The sequence below is a fragment of the Adiantum capillus-veneris genome, chromosome 18 (genome assembly GCF_014529385.1).
Source record: "Adiantum capillus-veneris isolate H3 chromosome 18, ASM1452938v2, whole genome shotgun sequence".
In the NCBI taxonomy this organism is placed as follows: Eukaryota; Viridiplantae; Streptophyta; class Polypodiopsida; order Polypodiales; family Pteridaceae; genus Adiantum; species Adiantum capillus-veneris.
The window spans coordinates 16890810-16910088 of NC_140948.1; the positions used below are offsets into that span (position 1 = coordinate 16890810).

The 19279-nt window shown below is 41.0% G+C and overlaps 2 protein-coding genes and 1 pseudogene across 2 annotated transcripts; 2 read left to right on the plus strand and 1 right to left on the minus strand.

Moving 5' to 3' along the window:
• Positions 1 to 1080: 1080 nt before the first annotated feature.
• On the minus strand, positions 1081 to 2689 carry LOC147435287 (uncharacterized; annotated as a pseudogene).
• An 11404-nt stretch (positions 2690 to 14093) lies between these two features.
• On the plus strand, positions 14094 to 15258 carry LOC147435288 (uncharacterized). Its single transcript, XM_086488221.1, has 3 exons — positions 14094 to 14369; positions 14403 to 14798; positions 14980 to 15258. Exons 1-3 carry the CDS (start codon positions 14094 to 14096, stop codon positions 15256 to 15258), a joined length of 951 nt encoding a protein of 316 aa, XP_086344347.1.
• A 417-nt stretch (positions 15259 to 15675) lies between these two features.
• Positions 15676 to 15999, plus strand: LOC147435289 (uncharacterized). Its single transcript, XM_086488244.1, has one exon. It carries the CDS (start codon positions 15676 to 15678, stop codon positions 15997 to 15999), a length of 324 nt encoding a protein of 107 aa, XP_086344370.1.
• Positions 16000 to 19279: the final 3280 nt, after the last annotated feature.

The window sequence follows — 19279 nt, forward strand, 5'->3', positions numbered from 1 at the left end:
TCTAATGAGGGATCTCCCTGATCCAATGGCAATGCAAATTTTTGTATTGGACCCACTTGTAACTCAGTGTCTATTCAACAACCTTGGTCAAATTGCAGGGTTTTTTGACAAGTTTGATATACTTACCTGCAATTACATAGTCTATCCCTATGTTGAAGTGTAGGTATCAATTTTTACTTTTGTACTTGCAAGTTATCATTACTAGCTAATTGCTCTTTTTTTGCAGAGGTCATTGGAGCCATATAATGTTCAACCTTCTTGAAAGAGAAGTTATTTTTATGAATTCACTTTCTTCTATTCATGGAAGAAGCAAAATGTAAGCATGGTCTATGTTTAGTGAGCTTTTCATATATTATCATTATGTCCTCTTTTTTGACAAGTTTTTTGCTTCTAGGGATGCAAAGCGTATCTTAAGTCACCTACGTAGTTCAAATCCAGACTACAGGTTAGACTCCTTCAAGTACTATACCTAGAAAGTTCCTTTACAAAATAATTCAACTTCCTGTGGCTGGATGGTGCTTTCAAACACATGGAGGTATCTTGAATCAAAGTCAAGGATGTCTACTCTTACTGTAAGTTTATCAATTATGCCATTGATTAGTTTAATTTCTAGAGCCCCTGATCTTATGTCAAAATGTTGTCTTTTTGTTGTAGTTACATGAATATTCAGAGTCATGGGCCAAGTGGGTTAGAGAAAAAGCTGTTTCTATGATCTTAGAGAGATCAATCAACCCACATGATCCAGATTCTCCTTTGCCACCAATAGGAGAGAAAGCTACAGGAAAGAGGAAAAGGGAGAAAAGGTTATCCCATCAAAGAAAGCTCTTGTAGATAAGAAGAGCCATGTAAAGGGTAGGCCAAAATTGAAGATCCCTGCCAAGAAAGTTGCAAAAGGAGATTTAAAGGGTCCTCCATTTCATTCACCCCTTAAGTTTAAAATCCAAATGCCTCGATCGTCTTCAAAAGGCAAGAAGCAAAACCTCAGGTCTCCCTTCCATCTCCCAATCATGTCCCCCAAGAAGTCCCCAAAGTCTCTGAAGGTAGATCAACCCATATCACCTCCCAATGAACCCACTCCCATCAAATCTCATAAGCCAAACCCTCAAAAGCTTGAGTCACCTCTACCTCCCAAGCCTTCTTCTGCATCACAAGAACATACTAAACCAAAAAGGCAGAGAGTCTCTGAGGATCCAGAATCCACCCATGTGAAAAGGAAAGTCGATTTTGATGATTGATTCACATTGTCAAAGTTTGTAAAATTTTGTCCAAAAGAACATACATATATTTTGGTTACATATACTCTTGTACTTGAATATCTAACTATTGTCAACCATTCAATTTTCAGCAGTATATCAAAGTGTCATTAAAATAAAAGTTAACATCAAATGTGAAAAAATAAATAGACATTTTTATTGACGAAGTGAATCATTACAAAATTGGACTTGAGAATCCTTCCAAATCTCCCAAATACAACTCTTTTTGGGGGAAGACATGTGATGCAAGAGGTTGAACTCTCCATCCTTGTGCTCACAACAGTGCCATCAACTTTGAACCTATATTCAACAGATGTTTCATCCAAATACTCTAGAGAATCTCTTACATTCTGTAGTGTCCAATTTGATGTTACTATAAGACTTCTAGGTTCAGTGAAAGGATGGACTTTAGCTTTTAGTTCAAACTCTGGGAAATTTTCATAAGAGTCTAAAGGAACCCAACCTCCTAATTTGCTTCTCCATCTTCTATAGTCATATCCCAAAACCAAAGACTGGCGGCATAGCTGGTATGAGATAGACAGAGAGTTTGGGCTAACTCTATAATTGATATTGTCACCAAGATGGAAAATTTCCTTGGTAGCCCAACCTTCTCCAAGGAGAGTTTCTAGTACAGTTGTAGGCAATCTTCTGTCAAGCCACATTGTCCTTGTCCTCTGCAAATCCACTATTTTGAAACATGCCACAAAGACATGTACAAGTAAGAACCATTGGATTTTGATCCTCCTTGAAATCCTGCCCAAGGACATAGCTCTGAGGATATCATCTTTGATTTTTGATTTTTGATCAGCAGCTTCCCAATCCAATGATCTTAAGGTGGGAACATGTAGTTCTTGAAGCTTTCCATGTGCTCATTCTCTTGATGGAACCCTGTATTCTGCATAATAAACAAACAGTGACCCCATTGTTTTGTAAAAAGAGGGCGGCTTGTCAGCATACATAACATCTGCAATTCCTTTGTGAATTGTTTTGAATGTGCCACTAAGGCTCTCCACAGGCTGCCACTCCATAGCTGTTGAAGAAAAATAATTGAAAAAGAAGCAAATAAATTAATAAAATGGGAGAGAGCAATAAGAATGTAAAAAATGATAAGATTTTGTATTGTGTCCCTTACAGTAGGAATGGAGGATGGGATGGTCGTTTTGATTCAAAACCATGTCTTTGGTCATATAGACATGTTGAACTTTTGCAAGCCAATCACTGTGAGTTACTTTGAAGGCAAGAATACGACCTTTCCAATGGTTCTTTACTTCATCCCACTTGGCTCTCTTCACTATATGTGCACCTTTGCAAGAAGGAAGCATCATCACCCAATCATTCACATGAAAAGACATGGGTTTCCAAAAACCATTCTCTTTAATGTTATAGAAATCACAAGAAACTATTGTGTGAGAAGGGCGACGTGTAGAGGATGCCATAGAAGCTCAGAGAGAGAGAGAGAGAGTAAAAATGCACTAAAGAGAAAGTTCCTCTCACTAAACGAACAAAATTTGAAAAGAGTAGGCAGCTAAAAAAGAAAAGTGATTTGTAATAAATGACGTTGTTTTCAGTGCCTGAAAAGAGAGATTCCATATCTCCTAACTTGATTTTGTGAAATATAAAATGAAGCAAAACATCCGTACTTTGGGTCCTAAATTTAACGTGAGTGGCCAAAAATACCCCAAATATAGCGGTTTCTAACAGAAGACAAAGACATTTAGTCGTTTTCTGCCAAAATCAAAATTTTTGAACCCAAAGTAGAGGAGACAAGTGTGCCATACTTTTGTGTACGTGTCAAATGACTATTCGACTATTCCTTAATCCTTAGATTAACAAACAGCCCTTTTCTACCCGTTTTTGGTCCTAATGGACCACGTTATTCTATCATAAGCCTTATCTAAGTCAAGCTGGATCTAATAAAAATTCCTGCTTAGAGAACTTGGCATACCCCATTCTCACTATGGTAGCCAGTATGTTGTCATAGATTGATCTTCCTTCATAAATCCATGCTAACAGGGGCAGATGATTTCTGCCAAGGTAGGAGACATTCGTTCAACGATCATTTTGGCCAAGACTTTGTTAACCACAATAAACATAGTAATTGGTCACCAATGTTTAAGTTAAGAGCATGTAGACTGCTTAGAGATGGGTTTGATTAATCCCTTCCTCATGCTAAGCTCTAATTTTCTAGAAGTGAATGCTTCATTAATCATGGTCAAGAAGGATGGCTCCAAATCCTCCCAAAATTCTAAACAAAATTCAATGGTGATTCCATCACAACTTAGGGATTTTTCCTTGCCCAACTTCTTTAAAGTGAACCAACATTCTTGTAAGGTAATTGCTCTCTCTAAGTAGTCTGCTTTACCTTTGTCCACCACCCTTAACATTGCTTCAAACATTTTAGTACTAGCCTTAGTGATTGTGGGTGATGACAAGTCCTCTTTCCCAATAATTGTGCTGAGATAGCCAACAATCATCTGAGCCATCTTGTCTGGGTTGTCAATCTTCTCCCCTTTATCATCAAGCAGTGATGTGATGGAGGCTTGTCTCTCTTTTACCTTAATAGACTTGAGCAATGCCTTTTTGCTAGTTTCCTCATTCATAACATGACTCTCTTTGTCTTGGAGTCTGAGAGAATTAATCTCCTCCCAATCACTGGTCAAGAGGGACTGCTTAATATTTAGCCATTATACGTGCTCTTGTTTCGATGTGCATCCTTGCACCTTCTTATGTCCGATCTCTTTGAACCAAGCAGAACAAGTTGACCCCTCGTAAGTTTTGTTATTAATAGCAATTTGAATTTTTTTGCAAAACTTTTTTCAAGGTTTAGGACTCCCTTTTACAATATCTTGATTCAGCTCCCTGGCAGCTTTAGACGCCAGTGCCTTGGAATGAAGGTCTTTAAACAAGTTTGGGCTAGTAGTCAGTAGTTTCTTATGTCCTTGTGGTTGATATTGGTCTTTTGCCCCAAGGGGAAGTGATCCAAGAATATTTCTTGTGTGAGAACTTCTATATCAAGAGATGATAGTACCCAGTCGGCATTGTTGAAAAATATATCCTGTCCAGCCTGGACACTGATTGGGTATCTTGCAGACAGTGAAAGGACAACCCTACACCATCTCTCTAGGGGCCAATTTTCTAGGCATCAGCCAACGTCCATTTCTCCTCCAAAGTCAACCATTTTCTAAGCTCACCTCGCGAAAGAATATTTGAAGAACCATTTTTGTCTTGCCTTGCACACACCATGTTAAAGTCCCCTACTAAGCATAAGTTACCTCATTTTGCAATTGGGAGGGGTCATTCCAAATATTTCCTTCACATGTGGAATCATTTGGTGCATACACATTCATGAGGGTGAACATGGTATTGTTTACCTTGACTGACATGCCCAGTGCTCTCCCGGACGGGTGTTGGTAGACAATTTTTGGTTCTAGGTCCCTATGGTTACCTGTCATAACCTTGCTAGATTCATTAGCCGCAAAACCATAAAACAAAAGGATTTTCACAAGAACCAATTTTTTGAGTGACGCAACATCAAGATGGTGTCCTTGCAAGCACCAGCAAAACACCCCTCTTCTCCTCTTCATTAAGTTTGCCAAAGCGATTCTGACTTCTCCTTTGTCCTTATTCCTTTCAAATTCCAAGAAAACACTTGTAAGGGAGGGTTTATGGGGAAATACGAACAAATTCCTTAACATGAGATCCATTCTGACCCCAAGACTCACTCACTTTTCCTATTAACGAGGGAGATTCCTAGCTGTCTGGGGGATCATATCTTGTTGTACTTCAAAAGCATTATGAAGAGGAAGAGCAAGATCCCCCTTTTCCCGTGAGACGGGGTTAGTTTTTTTTCCCTTACCCTTTCCTAAGCGGGTATGGTCCATTCTCCTCCTCTGGCTAGATTTTTTATTCTTTTGCTTGCCAGATGTTGTGTCGGAACTGTTTGCCACATTAGAAGCCACCATAAACAATCGAGGTTTTGAAGTTTGGAAAACACATGTTTTCTCCCTCAATGTCTCTTGATTAGTGTGAGGTGGCTTTGAGCTATTAGGATCCACATGTAGAAGTGGTTGAGGTGAGTCTTTTACCCTTTGTATCCTTAGAACATTCCATTTTTCCTCCTTCTGCAAGATGTTCCTCACCCTTCTCCATTTCCTCTTGTGCCCTCGGTCTCAGTGGAAAATCTCAAGCAAAGTGACCAAAATTTTTACATCCATAGCAAGCCTCAAACTGTCATAGAATTACTTTAAGGCCACCCCCAACATCAACTAACATTTTTTTTGGGAAGGCGAGGGGGGGGTGTAATAGAATTTAACTAATAGCTTGATTGAAGAAGAAGAGAATTGAACATAGTGAGCATTTCATTAGGAGAATTAGCTGGTGTAGATAGACAGAGTGCTTGGTTGGAGATAGCAACAGTTTACACATTCCTAATTAACATGGCATGAGCAATAACTTGTAAAAGAGAGAGAATTAAAGAAATTGACAACAGTTCCCCCCTCCAATATTATAGATTCTCCCATCAAGAGAGACTTGGTACAATACAATCTTTGTGTTCCTTGAGACCTATTTGGTGGCATGAAGATGGAAGCTTCATGCACCCACTTAGGCTTGAAAAACAGCAATTAACTACTTACAATGAACAAGAAAATTGGTGGAACCCTTAATCCCAAGACCTCAAACACCTTCGAAGGTGAAGAGAGCTGGCAGAGAATGAGGAAGATGAGGGAAGAAGATGTATTCCTACGAGACATAATATACTCTCCTCACATATAATATCTCTTTTAAACATAGCTTAGTAATTAGTGATAATGAAGATGAAGAGAATGATAAGCATTGCATTGAGCATGGCTCTTGATTGGATTTTCACTCCATAGCCAAGAGTTGTTGGTGTAGGCTCTCAACTTCTCAAGCTTGTAGAAGGAGATGGATTCCTTGCTTCACACAAGAGTGTGTGTAAGAGTGTGGCTCATGGGATGCAAGAATGAGAGAGAGAGAAATTGATTTTGTTCCCTAGAATACTCTAGCGTGAAGCCTATTGGTCCACCCCTAGCCAATGAGAGGCCTCATGCATTTCAAGCAAGGTGTGTAGTCTTTTGACAAGTGTCCTCCTTTCCCCCTTTTGGAGACAGCTTGAATAATTCATTAATTAATCTAATTTCTTATTGGACCTTCCTTTAGTCCATCCAATAGGATTCTGGCACACTATGAGGGCAACAAGGCTAGGGGCTTGACGTGTGTCCCCTTTGCCTCTTATGGCTTGGGTGATTCTTGGCGCGTGCGTGTGTGTGTGTGTGTATTCTCTCTCATCTCCCTAGAGATAGGGCTCTCCCCCTCCTTAGTAGGAGTCCTTGTTGACTTTGAGCACCTCAAGCACCTTAGTTAGGATCTTAGTCATCAAGCACCGAAAGCACACCCTTAGCTTGCCTAAGGTCTAAGCACAACCCTAGCTTTCCTAAGGTCTAAGCTCAGCCCTAGCTTTGCCTAAGGTCTAACGACTTTTAACATTAACATTTGGAGGCCTTTAATGAAGCTAACCCTAAGGTCTTTAAGCTCCATTAGTGCACATTTCTCTTTTGTGGACCATCTCCTTTTGGACCCTTATAGAGATGTAGGCATCTCCCTTCGTGGTCCGCTGGGTGAGATAAGTGTAGCAGCACATTCTAACATACTAACCCTTGTTCCCATTTATCTTTACACATTAAATGATCAGTTTAATATGAGAAAATCGTTTAGGATAGTTAGATATTAGTTTTTATGATACTACCTCTCTCTTGAAAGCATAGTTATCCTCGACTATGAGGTAGAGATGGTAAAGTCTTAGTCATGAGTCCATTGGTCTTAGTGGGTAGAGGATCCATGTTTACCCTACAGAATCATTCCAGAGTGGATGACTAATCTACTTGGGTGCTTGAGAGACACTGTCTGCCCCGCAAGCATGTCTACTCATTAGTCCATATCATACTTTCAAAGTAGAGTGACAAGTTCTACTTGGTCTTTGGGAGACGTCGTCACCACAAACTTGATCCTAAGCATGCATACTTCTTAAAATTGTGCACAATAAAAAAAGGGAGTCTTAGAAGACAAAAAAATTTATTTGTTTACAATGTATGTACATTTGCTTACTCTAAAGCATCATGTAAGCATTGACAAGGTTCATACTATCCTTTAGTTACATACCTTGCATCCATCTAGCATCTTCAAAGGGATAGTTTTTGAATTTGATAAGATACCGTCGGATGATCTTACCATGCTATAGTACCTTGTCTTCATACTGGATGGATGCGGACCGGAGCACCTCTTCTTGATTCTCAATCTCTAGAGGGTCTTCAATTATGGCCTCTCTTGGTGGCTCTCCTTTGTAAGGCTTAAGTAGGCTCACATGGAAATCATTGAGCATGATTCAATGGTTGGGCAACTATAATTGATAAGCCATCTTGATGATGGGCTTAAGAATTTGAAAGGGGCCATAATATCTTTTTGCTAGCTTAGCATAATACTTATGGTGGCCTGTGGGATTCTTGCTCGTAGTGTTCCTTAGACGAGCCTTAGGGAACTTGAGTAAGACCCAATCATTTTCCTTAACGGCTGAGGCTCTTATGTGCTTGATAGCATCAGCCTTTTTTCTTTGTTGTGAGATGGATATAGACTCCTTAATCTTCTTGAAAGAATCTTGTAGGTCACGACTATACTCATCAGCAGTGAAGATCTTTCCATGTACCTTAAATAGCAAAGGACTTTTAGATCTTCCCTCTATGATCTCAAAAGGTTCTTTACATGTAGAAGTATATACAGTGTTATTGTTGTAAGCACTCTGCCAAAGATAAGTACTTCTCCCATTAGGAGCGTTGAACTACTTTTGTGACATAGGATTTTAGTAGATCAAGGATCGTAAGGTTGGCTATCTCAGTTTGGCCATCCGTTTGTGGGTGATAGACCAAGGAGAAGTTTATCCTTGTGCCTAGATTCTCAAAGAGACCCCCCCAAAAATTACTGGTCATTCTGGGATCTCTATCCGACACGATAGATGTGGCAAGCCATGATACTTGAAGATCTGTGATATGAAGAGGGTTGCCATTTGGTGTGCCTTAATAGTCTTTTTGACAGGTATAAAATGAGCTTGTTTACTAAACCTATCTACTATTGTCCATGTTCTTGTATTCCCATGGATAGACTTAGGCAATCCAAAGATAAAATCCATGTATATTCTCTCCCATGGTGAATCAGGGACAGGCAATGGCTGAAGCAATCCGGGTTTCTTCCCTCTATCAAACTTCATCCTTTGGCATGCCATGCATTTTGAAACATACTCTTGTATGTCTGTTTTCATGGCAGGCCAATAGAAGTACATCTCTACTCCTCAAAGAGTAGGTTGAATCCCTCTATGCCCCGCATAAGGAAGAGCATGGGATTCATACATCACTTTCTCACGGAGTGAGTGAGTTAGTAATGCATAGCCTATTGCCATAGAGAAGATAACCATCCTTGAGAGTGAATGGTTCTTCTTTCTTCCCTAGTCCAAGGGCTGAAATGACATCTTTGAAGTCGGGATCAATAGCACACTCATCTATCATGGAAGATAGATCATTGTGAGTAGCTATGGATACCGCATTCACCTTTGGCCATTGTGAGAGTGCATCAGCCACTTGATTGTGCTTGCCAGCAATGTGAGCAATGTGAAAATGAAATTGTGAAATAAATTTTTCCCAGTTCATTTGTTTGTCGGATAACTTGGTTTGTGTCATGAAATACTTGAGGCTTTGATGATCCATTCATAGGATGAATGGAGTCCCCAAGAGGTAGTGCTTCCATGTGTCTAGGGCATGTGGGACAGCTAATAACTCCTTTTCGTAGATGCCCAATACTTGCTCATCAGAGTTGAGTCTTTGACTCTCATATGATATGGTATGCCCTTCTTGACGCAAACATTAGGAAAAGTTTGGACTCAATTTTGGGCCAAGAGGTAGTCCCCAAGAGGTAGTGCTTCCACGTGTCTAGGGCATGTGGGACAGCTTATAACTCCTTTTCGTAGATGCCCAATACTTGCTCATCAGAGTTGAGTCTTCGACTCTCATATGCTATGGTATGCCCTTCTTGAAGCCATGTCAGCATAGAAAGAGATAATGAAAATTTCTTTTTTTTTCTTTTTCATGGAAGTCTAGACAAAGATAATGAAAAAAAATAATTCTTTCTCTAGATTTCCATTATCTTTTTCTTTTTCTTGTAAGAAATGCCATGTCAACATAGAGAGATAATGAAAATTTTATTTTTTTCTTTTTCATGTCAGCATAGAGAGGTAATGAAAAATTTATTTTTTTTTCCAAAAATCCGGATATTTTTCTCATCAAAAGTTGTGTGTATTAAATACTCTAAAAGCTATCTAGCTGTAACACTTAACTTTTTGCCACCGCTAAAAATTCAATGCCGAGTATCTCAATTTTTTGCATTTTTGAAAAGCATACGCTCGTTTTCTTAGATCATTCTCCCCCCCATTTCTCCTTGCATGCTCTCACTCACAAATAGAGGACATTTCTTTCCTCCATTGACCTCACCTGCTTCTGTAAACAGTATCTCACTTTTTTCATGTCTCAATCCACTCCTACAGCTTCTTCACGGGCCAACTTCTACAAGGAATCGAAGAGATATATATCATATGCATGTAGAATCATATGCACGTAGAGCATATAAGCCTCTTTGTAAGAAAAACAAGCGGAATATCATTTCAGAAGCTTTGAAGGAGAACCTCAGATCCTAGGGCATGATAAATGTGGACCTTTGGATGCACGAAAAAATGTATCCCAAGCTTCCCATCACAAATGCCACTCCACCTTTCAAGGATATAAATTCTTTGGTGAACGATGTTGGAGATGGGCCAATGGCTTGTATGGATACACCAAGCACTTAGCCGCAAAAAATAATGTTTTGCAACTAGAGAGAGACATCGCATGCAGAGAAATTATGTGCTTACACACGAAAGTCGTGCAATGTGCTCAGCTGATTAAACACAACGAGAAGCACATGAAGGAGCTTACTCAATAATTCAGAGAAAAAAAAACAGTGCTAGGTCTTCACCAAAGAGAAAGGAGACTACAAGACATCAAGGACTTGAAGGTTTTCTCGGGAGAATTAAGAAAAGAGTGCAAGCCATCACTATCCTTGTTAGGTTTACAATCCTAAACTCTTAGACATATCTCTTATGTTTGATATGTATGTAAAGAGCTTTGCTTCACCCCGACAAAGAAGTGGAGCTTAACACAACCTCCTTTGCACCTTACAATCTCATTTTGAATCGCAAAAACATCGTTGGCCTCTTAGATGACAAACGGTATGGTAAGATCGTTGCTAAGTAGCTTGACAGACTTTTAAAGGAGAACCAATTAGATGCTTGTGATGTTCAATCGATTTTAGATGAAACTGGAATATCCAATAAAGGATACACCACAATATTCAAGTATGTGATGTCCTTTAAAGTTTTCATTTTGTTAATAAGATTTTAGCAATTAAGAAAGGACTTAGGGTTCTGACTTTTGGTACTCATGTCTGTGCAAACATGGGTAAAAAATATTCATATGAAGTACACCCTACTTCCACACCCTTTTCCTATTCAAAAAACACAACAAGAGATTAACAAGGAGGTGCTTCAAGCTCTGGGTAGTCCTTTTTACATTGAATCGACATATAGGTCACCAAAAGGAGAGGAAGTGGTATTAAATAAGTATAACAATATTTTCTATGATTTGATCGCTTTGCAAACATACATTTTATAGCTATTCGATGTTACCATCGAAGAGTGCAATGGTGTCCTAAAGTTTGTCATCAAGCTAGATGAATGTGAGCTTGTAAAGGAGACAAAGGCTGAGTGAGTCACAATCACACTCATGAACAAAGCTTTGGATGCAAGCATTCCATATGATGATCCTAGAAACTTTAATATACAATCTGAGAACAACATTTTCCTTCTTGCAACCTTTAAGGTGAGCTCAATGAGCATTACAAAAAGCTTGATGACAATTGAATGGTCTTGTAATCCAAATTTATATTTTCAGGTGCTAGCTGAGAACTTCAATATAATGAATTGGGTTTTCCATTAAACTAGAATCCCAAAAATTATTAGTGAGCAAAGAAATGAACAGAAGCTGGATGTAGAGGGCATCCTACACTATAGAGTGGCATATAGTGGGGGACCTAAAGGCTTTGAAATGCATGTACAACGTTTCCAAAGGAGAAACAAGCAAAAGCCCTTGCTTATATATTGCATGGGAGTGGTTCATATCTTGAACAAAATATATTGGAGGAGAGCACCGGACAGGCATCTTCGCGACCCCATCTTTCCACCTATTTTGGATATCCCACTTTCTAAATTGCACATAGCACAATGCATGGACTTTGTAGGATAATAGAGAAACTAATGTTTCTCGAATTTGTTTTGCTTGGACTACGCGACCTCTCCCTGGAAAACAAAGGGCAATCTCAGCTTTGGAGACAGTCTTCTTCGAAGTGGGTTTGTACAAAGGACATGTTAAGATAGAGCACGATGAAAAGAGGTCTAAGAATGGGCGAGATGTTCCAAAGAAGCTACCAATTGGTAGTGTGAAAGCTTGACTCTTTTTGTCAATGCCCACGACTAGTCATAGTGCACAAGAAAGACAAGCACTGTGATACAACAAGTGGAAAAATTTGCACAATGCTGTAGTTGATCATGCAGACAATGGTGCCGCAAGGACTCGCAAGGCAAATGTATGGAAAACCTTGGATACAATATTCAAGTATTGTGAGGTGAACTCGTGGATTGTAGCTAACTATGCCAATTGCCAAGAAGCTGTGGAGGCATTCCACAAGACATTTATAAGTGCATGGACAAACCAGCATATCACTCACTACATGGTAATGTAATTGGTTTGATAACGTGATAATCTTTTGAATTATAAATATATAGCTGTTTAATGTTAGTGCTTGTTATTTGCACATCACATATCTGTAATCACATACCTTGGTTTGCAAGGGAGTATGGCAGCTTGGGTTTTTTGTCCACACAGAGCATGGAAAAAACCCACTACCAAGATCGTAACGGATCCGCCATTGTTGGCATTGTTGTCATCTTTACGTGTATGCGTTTGACAGTGTTCAGTTTGTCATAGACACTCTTCTAGAGTTGAAGACACTGACAGTGACAGTTCTTTGAGATTCTATCTTGCCAATTTAGCCACTTTGATCAGTGTTTCAATCATTGTACACATTTGTTTTGGGTTCAGAAGTCAGTTTTGCAAGGGAGACTCTGTCGAATTTTTTTAAAGGTTTTCTATCATCTTCTTTAGTGCAACGAATCTATCACTTTTATTCCTTGTCGAGTGATGGATTCATCATCGGAGGACTCTTTGTTCAACATTGAGAAGTTAGATCACACTAACTTTCCATTTTGGAAGGAAAAAATTTACAATGCCTTAGTACAGAAGAAGCAAATCTGGCCGATAAAGATGAAGGGGATAAAGCCTGAGGATATGGATGAGTATGATTGGCAGAATTTGGATGAGCTTGCCAGGTCCACCATCATGCTGACTTGGTCAAAGAATGTGTACTTCAATCTGAACATAGAAAAGACTAGCTATGAGTTGTGGAAGAAGTTATGTGACTTGTATGAGAAGCAAAGTGTAGCATTACAGGTTTATTGGCTGAAAAAATTAGTTGATTTGAAGATGGATAAGGGTACACCCATGTGTAACCATCTCAATGAGTTCAACACAATTTTCAGTCAGCTTTCTGCACAAGGAGTCAATTTCAACGATTCGGTCAAAGCAATGTTCTTGCTAGTTAGGTTTCTAGAAAGTTGGGATACTTTTTGCACAGCCATAAGTAACTCAAACCTCCTAATGGTTTAACATGTGTTGATGTTGAGGGAAGTTTTCTTATTGAAGAGGTTAGCAGGAAGAATCTTGATGTGCTCACCATCTCTTCTCCTCATCTCCTCTTCTTGGGGCTCCCTTGCTCAAAGTGGGGTTGCAAGAAAGGCACAAGGCATGGCCAGGGGGTGGGAGGTTGTCGACAAAGGCTGAGTGCGACTGCACATGGCGATGGAAAGATGACAAGGAAGGGGAAGGGTGGCGGCATGCGGGTGCTTATTCCACGACCCCCCCTAAGGCCACAAAAGGAGGAACCCGCAGTGGGAGAAGCAAAGCTCGACCGTAGGTAATAGGGAGAGGGTTCGCGGGCATGAGGTTGCTATTAAGGCTTGGCCTTTGACATGGGCTCCCTTTTTGCAGGTGATGATCCAGGAGGAGGAGGACCTTTCCTCACAAGGAGGGAAGGCAAGCATGCCCAATAGTGAACAGGTAAGGGTTTAGGGTGTTGCTCAACTAGCCTGGGTTTAGGGCATGAGGCGGGCATAGGATTCTCACCCTTGCACAAACTACATTGTAGGTCATGACGGAGGTGGTGGGGTCCAAGGAAAGGGAGGAGGATCATCCTCCCACTCCTCCTATGAAGAAGAACCCAAGTAAGCTCCCTTTCAAGGGGGGTAAGGGTGAGAAGCGACCTCTTGCACGACAAACAAACACGCGATCTCAAAGCTTGGTGCAATTCAAAAAAAAGATCTAAGTTTCATGAGGATAGGCATGCTAGAGATGACATCAAGGCCACTGTTTGTTAAAATCAGGTATGTCCGGGTTTACACCTGCGTAGAGGCATGTCCATAGGAGTGCTCGTTGGAATCTCTTTCTGACTACCGTAGGGTGGTGAGAAGGAGACAGAGGTCCAAGTATTGCATGAGGCCACTTCCAAGAAAATTCAGGTATGTCCGGGTTTACGCCTAATCATGGCCATTGGGGTGTGCTCTAACTATTGCTCTTTATGCATTGTGTTGAGAAGGGCAAGAAGACAACCATACCTCTGGACGGGGACGGGTCTCAAATGCCACATGAGGATCCCGTTGTTGTGGATTTGGTGACAAAGGGAGGGATGCAGGTATTTTCTCCTTCTCCAACTTGGGTTTCCCTGGGTTTACATGTGAGGCCCATGTTTGCACATAGGGCTTGCCCAGGTTTTCATGCCATGCCGATATTGGCTGGGTTTATTTGTCAAGTCCGTGGTGCTAAAAGGTTGCATTTCATGGCTTCTCTTTATAAGGTGGGTTGATCCCAAGGTTTTGTTTGTGGGTAGAGGTTAAACCTAAAGGTTGATGAAGGCCGGGATGGGAAGAGGCTGCTTGTGAAGCCCAAAGAGAAGATCCAGACAAAGGGTTACGATGTGAAGAGGCCCCTTGTGAAGCCCAAGGAGAAGGTCCAAATGAAGGGTTTTGAAGCAAAGAAGGCTCTTGTGAATCCCAAGGAGAAAGGTCTAGATGTGGTTCAAAAGCCCTCAATTGTCTACTTGAAGGGTCATGAGGTAGAGAAACAATCCAAGGTGGCGAGTGAAAAGGGGAAGGGAAAGCTTCAACTGCAAGAGAAGCCTAAGAAAAATGCTATAATTGCCACCACAAAAGAAGCCAAAGGTAGTAAGAGAAAGCTTCTTGAAGTAGAAGGGGCCGGTTCAGGCTCTACATCCAAGCGAACAAAGGTTGGAACCTCTCAAGCATTGAGCGTCGGTCCTATGAGTCCCTCTCTGACCCCTCTACATTTAGTCTCGAGCATGCCTGAGTTTATATTTGGGTTAACAAGGGTTGCCTACCATTTCTAAAGTTATGTAGGTATTTTCTTTTATACAGGTGTAGAGAGCTGACTCATTGAAGTTATCCCAGCCATATGCAGAGCTTTATGTTGATGGGAAGCTCGTCCGAATGTGCCGAGCAGATCCGGCTTGCCCAAGTAGAAACACGCGGATGGATAAGCGGCAACATAGGGTGACTAGTGCTTCTTTAAACCCCATTCCAATGTCTACACAAAGAGATAGGTTACGTGTGACAGAGAGATTTGAAGATGTGGACCGCAAGTATGAGTTGAGTCACAAGGCTATTCAAGCAAGGGCCCTCATTAGGGTCTTGAAAGCCTGGGATTCTATCAACAAGAAGAAAGTATGATGCACCAAAGATGACTTTCTCCTTGACTTCTCGGCTGCTCGTATGAAAAAGGCTGATGTTGTGCAAGAGATGAAGAAAAATGCTATAATGAAGAAGATACGACAAGGCTACAAATTCCATGTGAGTCTCTGTGTGTGTGTGTGTGTGTGTGTGTGTGTGTGTGTGTGTGTGTGTGTGTGTGTGTGTGTGTGTGTGTGTTTGTTGCCCATCAATGCTTGGGTCTACACTGTCTAACATTGCCCGGGTTTACATAACCTGCCAGTGCAGCGGCGTGTTCGGAGCTTGAGTCCTATAAGTGAGGATGAAGAGATAGGGGAGGAAGATGATACCAGTGATGGTTATGGTGGGGATGATGAAGAAGTTGATGTGATGACCAAGGGACTGAGAAAGGGAGTGACAAAGAAGGTCAAGAGGATCATGAAGATGGGGGAGATAGGTACGGGAGTGATGAAGGGACTGAGGACAGTGGGGATGATGGAGACAGTGGCGGGAGTGAGAGTGGTAAAAGTGAGAGTGGTAAAAGCGACGTGTGATGGGGAGGATAGAAAGGGTGATGGAGACAGTGTGGATGGAAGTGATGAAGGGGATGCTACCGATGCTCAAGGTGAGGATGCATCAACGGATGGGGATGGGGAAGGTGAGGCATGCGAGAAGGTGTCAATGGATGAGGACTCCACATCACACCTGAGTGGAGATGGAGATGGTGGCACCCTGAGGCAGCGGCTGTCCTTGCGTTGCTGAGGTCAGTTTAGGCCCGATGCATTGATAGAGATTTTTTGTATTACATCTCTCAACTTCTTGCTATGTAAATTTTGGATGACATGAGTTTTCCCATGTTTTGAATGATAATGTCTTTGCCCCAATGCTATACCTAACTATGTTGAAACTTCTAACCAGTTAAGGAGTTATTGTTAATGGCTTTGGGTATAAGCTCTCTCTCTCTCTCTATCTGTGTGTGTGTGTGTGTGTGTGTGTGTGATGCAACCCCCCCTCCCCTCTCACTCCCTCCCTCATTGATGCCAAAAGATAGTCTTGCCCTGAATTGCAAGGGTTTACACTATGATAAACAATGCCTTGGAGCACACTTGCACATGGTATACAAGCTCTCTCTCTCTCTCTCTCTCTCTCTCTCTCTCTCTCTCTCTCTCTCTCTCTCTCTCTCTTAATGCCAGAAGATACTCTTGCCCTAACTTGCCTGGGTTTACACTAGGCTAACAATGCTTTGGTTTACTTTTGCACATGGTATACAAAGTCTCTCTCTCTCTCTCTCTCTCTCTCTCTCTCGGAATGATAGGCAATATTCAGTTAAATTCAAGCTTAAATACTTCTTAGTTATGCTTGACACGAGTGAAAATATGTGTATTGCCCACCTTTGGTTTCTTTGTTCTCCCTTCTTCAAGACGGCATATAGCTAGCTTTTATATGAAAACTCGACAATGTTTGTGGCAATTTCATTCTTCCCTATGTCCCAATGTTACCAAACATAGCTACTAGCTCTCCGCCTTGCATCTCTCTTTTCTTGCCCATCTATGAACACTCGAGATGAACTTTTTTCTAAGAACATGGAAATGTACACATGGGCGGTAAATGAGAGGTAAACTAACCATATTTGAATTCTTTGGCACTAAATCTCTCTCTCTCTCTCTCTCTCTCTCTCTCTCTCTCTCTCTCTCTCTCTCTCTCTCTCTCTCTCTCTCTCTCTCTCTCTCTCTCTCTCTCTCTCTCGTTGGCTAGATCTTTAAGGTCTCTTGGGATAGTTTCCTACGACGTTAAAAATCTCTTCTTCTTCGTCTTTCTCTCTCTCTCTCTCTCTCTCTCTCTCTCTCTCTCTCTTTACCACCACTAATGCTTGGGTTTACTATTTCACTTAAGTGCCTGGGTTTACACTAGTCTATCTATGCCTTGGCTTACACTTGCATATGGTATAAAATCTCTCTCTCTCTCTCTCTCTCTCTCTCTCTCTCTCTCTCTCTCTCTCTCTCTCTCTCTCTCTCTCTCTCTCTCTCTCTCTCTCAGCACATGTAGAAATGCCTTTATGAAAGGGAAAGTTCCAGCAGAAACACTGGTGCATGTACACTTGAAGAAACTTTACATCTCTCACTTTTAGAAAATTGGAGTTGTCCGACGGAACAAAACACCTAAACTGTCATTAAATATCTAATATCTAACCAAACCAAGTGATTTTCTCATATTAAACTGATCATTTAATATGGGATAATAAACGGGAACAAGAATTAGAATATAGACATGTGCTTACGGATCTATCTCAACACGGGGCCAATGGTAAAGGGGCCCAAATGAGAGATGGTATGTCAAAGAGCAAGGTTAGCTAATGAAGCTTAAAAGAACTTAGGGTTAGCTTCATTAAAGACCTCCAATGGTTAGTGTTAAAAGTTCTTTGACCTTAAGTAAGCTAGGGCTGAGCTTGAGGTGGGAAGCTAGGGTGGTGCTTGAGGTGGGAACCTTAATCAAGCTAGGGCTGTACTTGAGGTGGGAACCTGACCTAAACTTAAGCAAGCTAGGGTTGTGCTTCAGGTGGGAACTCCACCTAAGGTGCTTGTCATGCTTGATGACTAAGGTAGTTGAGGTACTTGTCACATTTAATGAGGAAGTTTCTTGAGTTGCTCCCTATGCATGGGGGGTAAGATGCTTGAGTCAAAAAGAGAACCTACACACTTAATGAGGAAGTCCCTTGGGAAACTTCCTATGCATAAAAATCTCAAACTTAGGGGAATTCTAAAAGAGCACATGGGACACATGTCAGACTCTCACTAAGCTTAACCACATGGTGTGCTTGAGTGCTATTGGTTGGACTAAAGAGGGGTCCAATGAGCTTATACTTCCATCTAACAAATATCTAGATATTTTCAAGCTCTCTCTCTCTAAGGGGTAAGGAGGACACTTGTCAAAAGACTACCAATGTACTTGACTGCATGCTGCATGTGATTGGTTAGGGGGAGAGGGTTCCAATGAGCTTGCAACATGCAGAAAGGTCACCACTCGCCCAAAGCAAGGAGGGGGGGTGCTAGGGGGATATAATCCACACACACACACTCATTTGTAAAGCCATTCTCACTTGGTGAAAGTTGAGGAACACCACCTCCTTCTCCAAGCTTGTGAGAGTGAAAGCCTACACCAACACTCTTGGCTATGGATACAAATCCAACCAAGAGTCATGCTTCAATGCTTTAGCTTGCCATCTTCTCCATCTTCATTACTATGCTATTATGTATGCTAGCAAGAAGATTAATGATAAGTGAGGAACTATTTCTTTCTCCTATGGAATTTTTCTTGCCTATCCTCATTCCCCGCTAGCTCTCTCCACCTTCGAAGGTGTTTGAGGCCTTGGGACTGAGGCTTGGGATAGTTAATGCTTTCTTCAAGTTTATGTTATGCTTGTGATGCATGGAGCTTTCCATCTTCATTGCATCACCTAGTTTACAAGGAACACAAAGATTGTATTGTGCCAAGTCTCTCTTAATGGGAGAAACTTTAATACAAATGGCTATTGGAGGGGGGACCGGCTCCATATGAATCCGGTCCTCAACTATTGTCATTTTCTGTAAACTCTCTATCTTGCAAAAGTATTGTTCATGCCAAGTTAACTAAGTACCATGTTTATGTTGCTACCATCAATTAAGTTCAACCGCTATGCTCACAAAGAATCTCTCAAAAGTGCTTCACCTAATTTCCCAATTCCGCTACTCAACCTCTATGCTCACAAAGAATCTCTCAAAAGTGCTTCACCTAATTTCCCAATTCTGCTACTCTCAAAGTTCATAGGCAATTTCCATTACATTGGTATCAGATCATTTGGTTTCTTATTTCTTCCTTAAGAAGAGAGGTCCTTAAGTAGCCTATTAATGATCGTTTTTGTTAATTATATTAGGGTAAGTGGGTTTGGGATCTATTATCGGTTTTATTGAGCCCACTATGTGGGATATGGTGCACACCTTGGGAGCTTTGGTTTTAATAATGGATTCTTTTTAGACTTGCCTATGGCTTTACCATTATTGAGCCA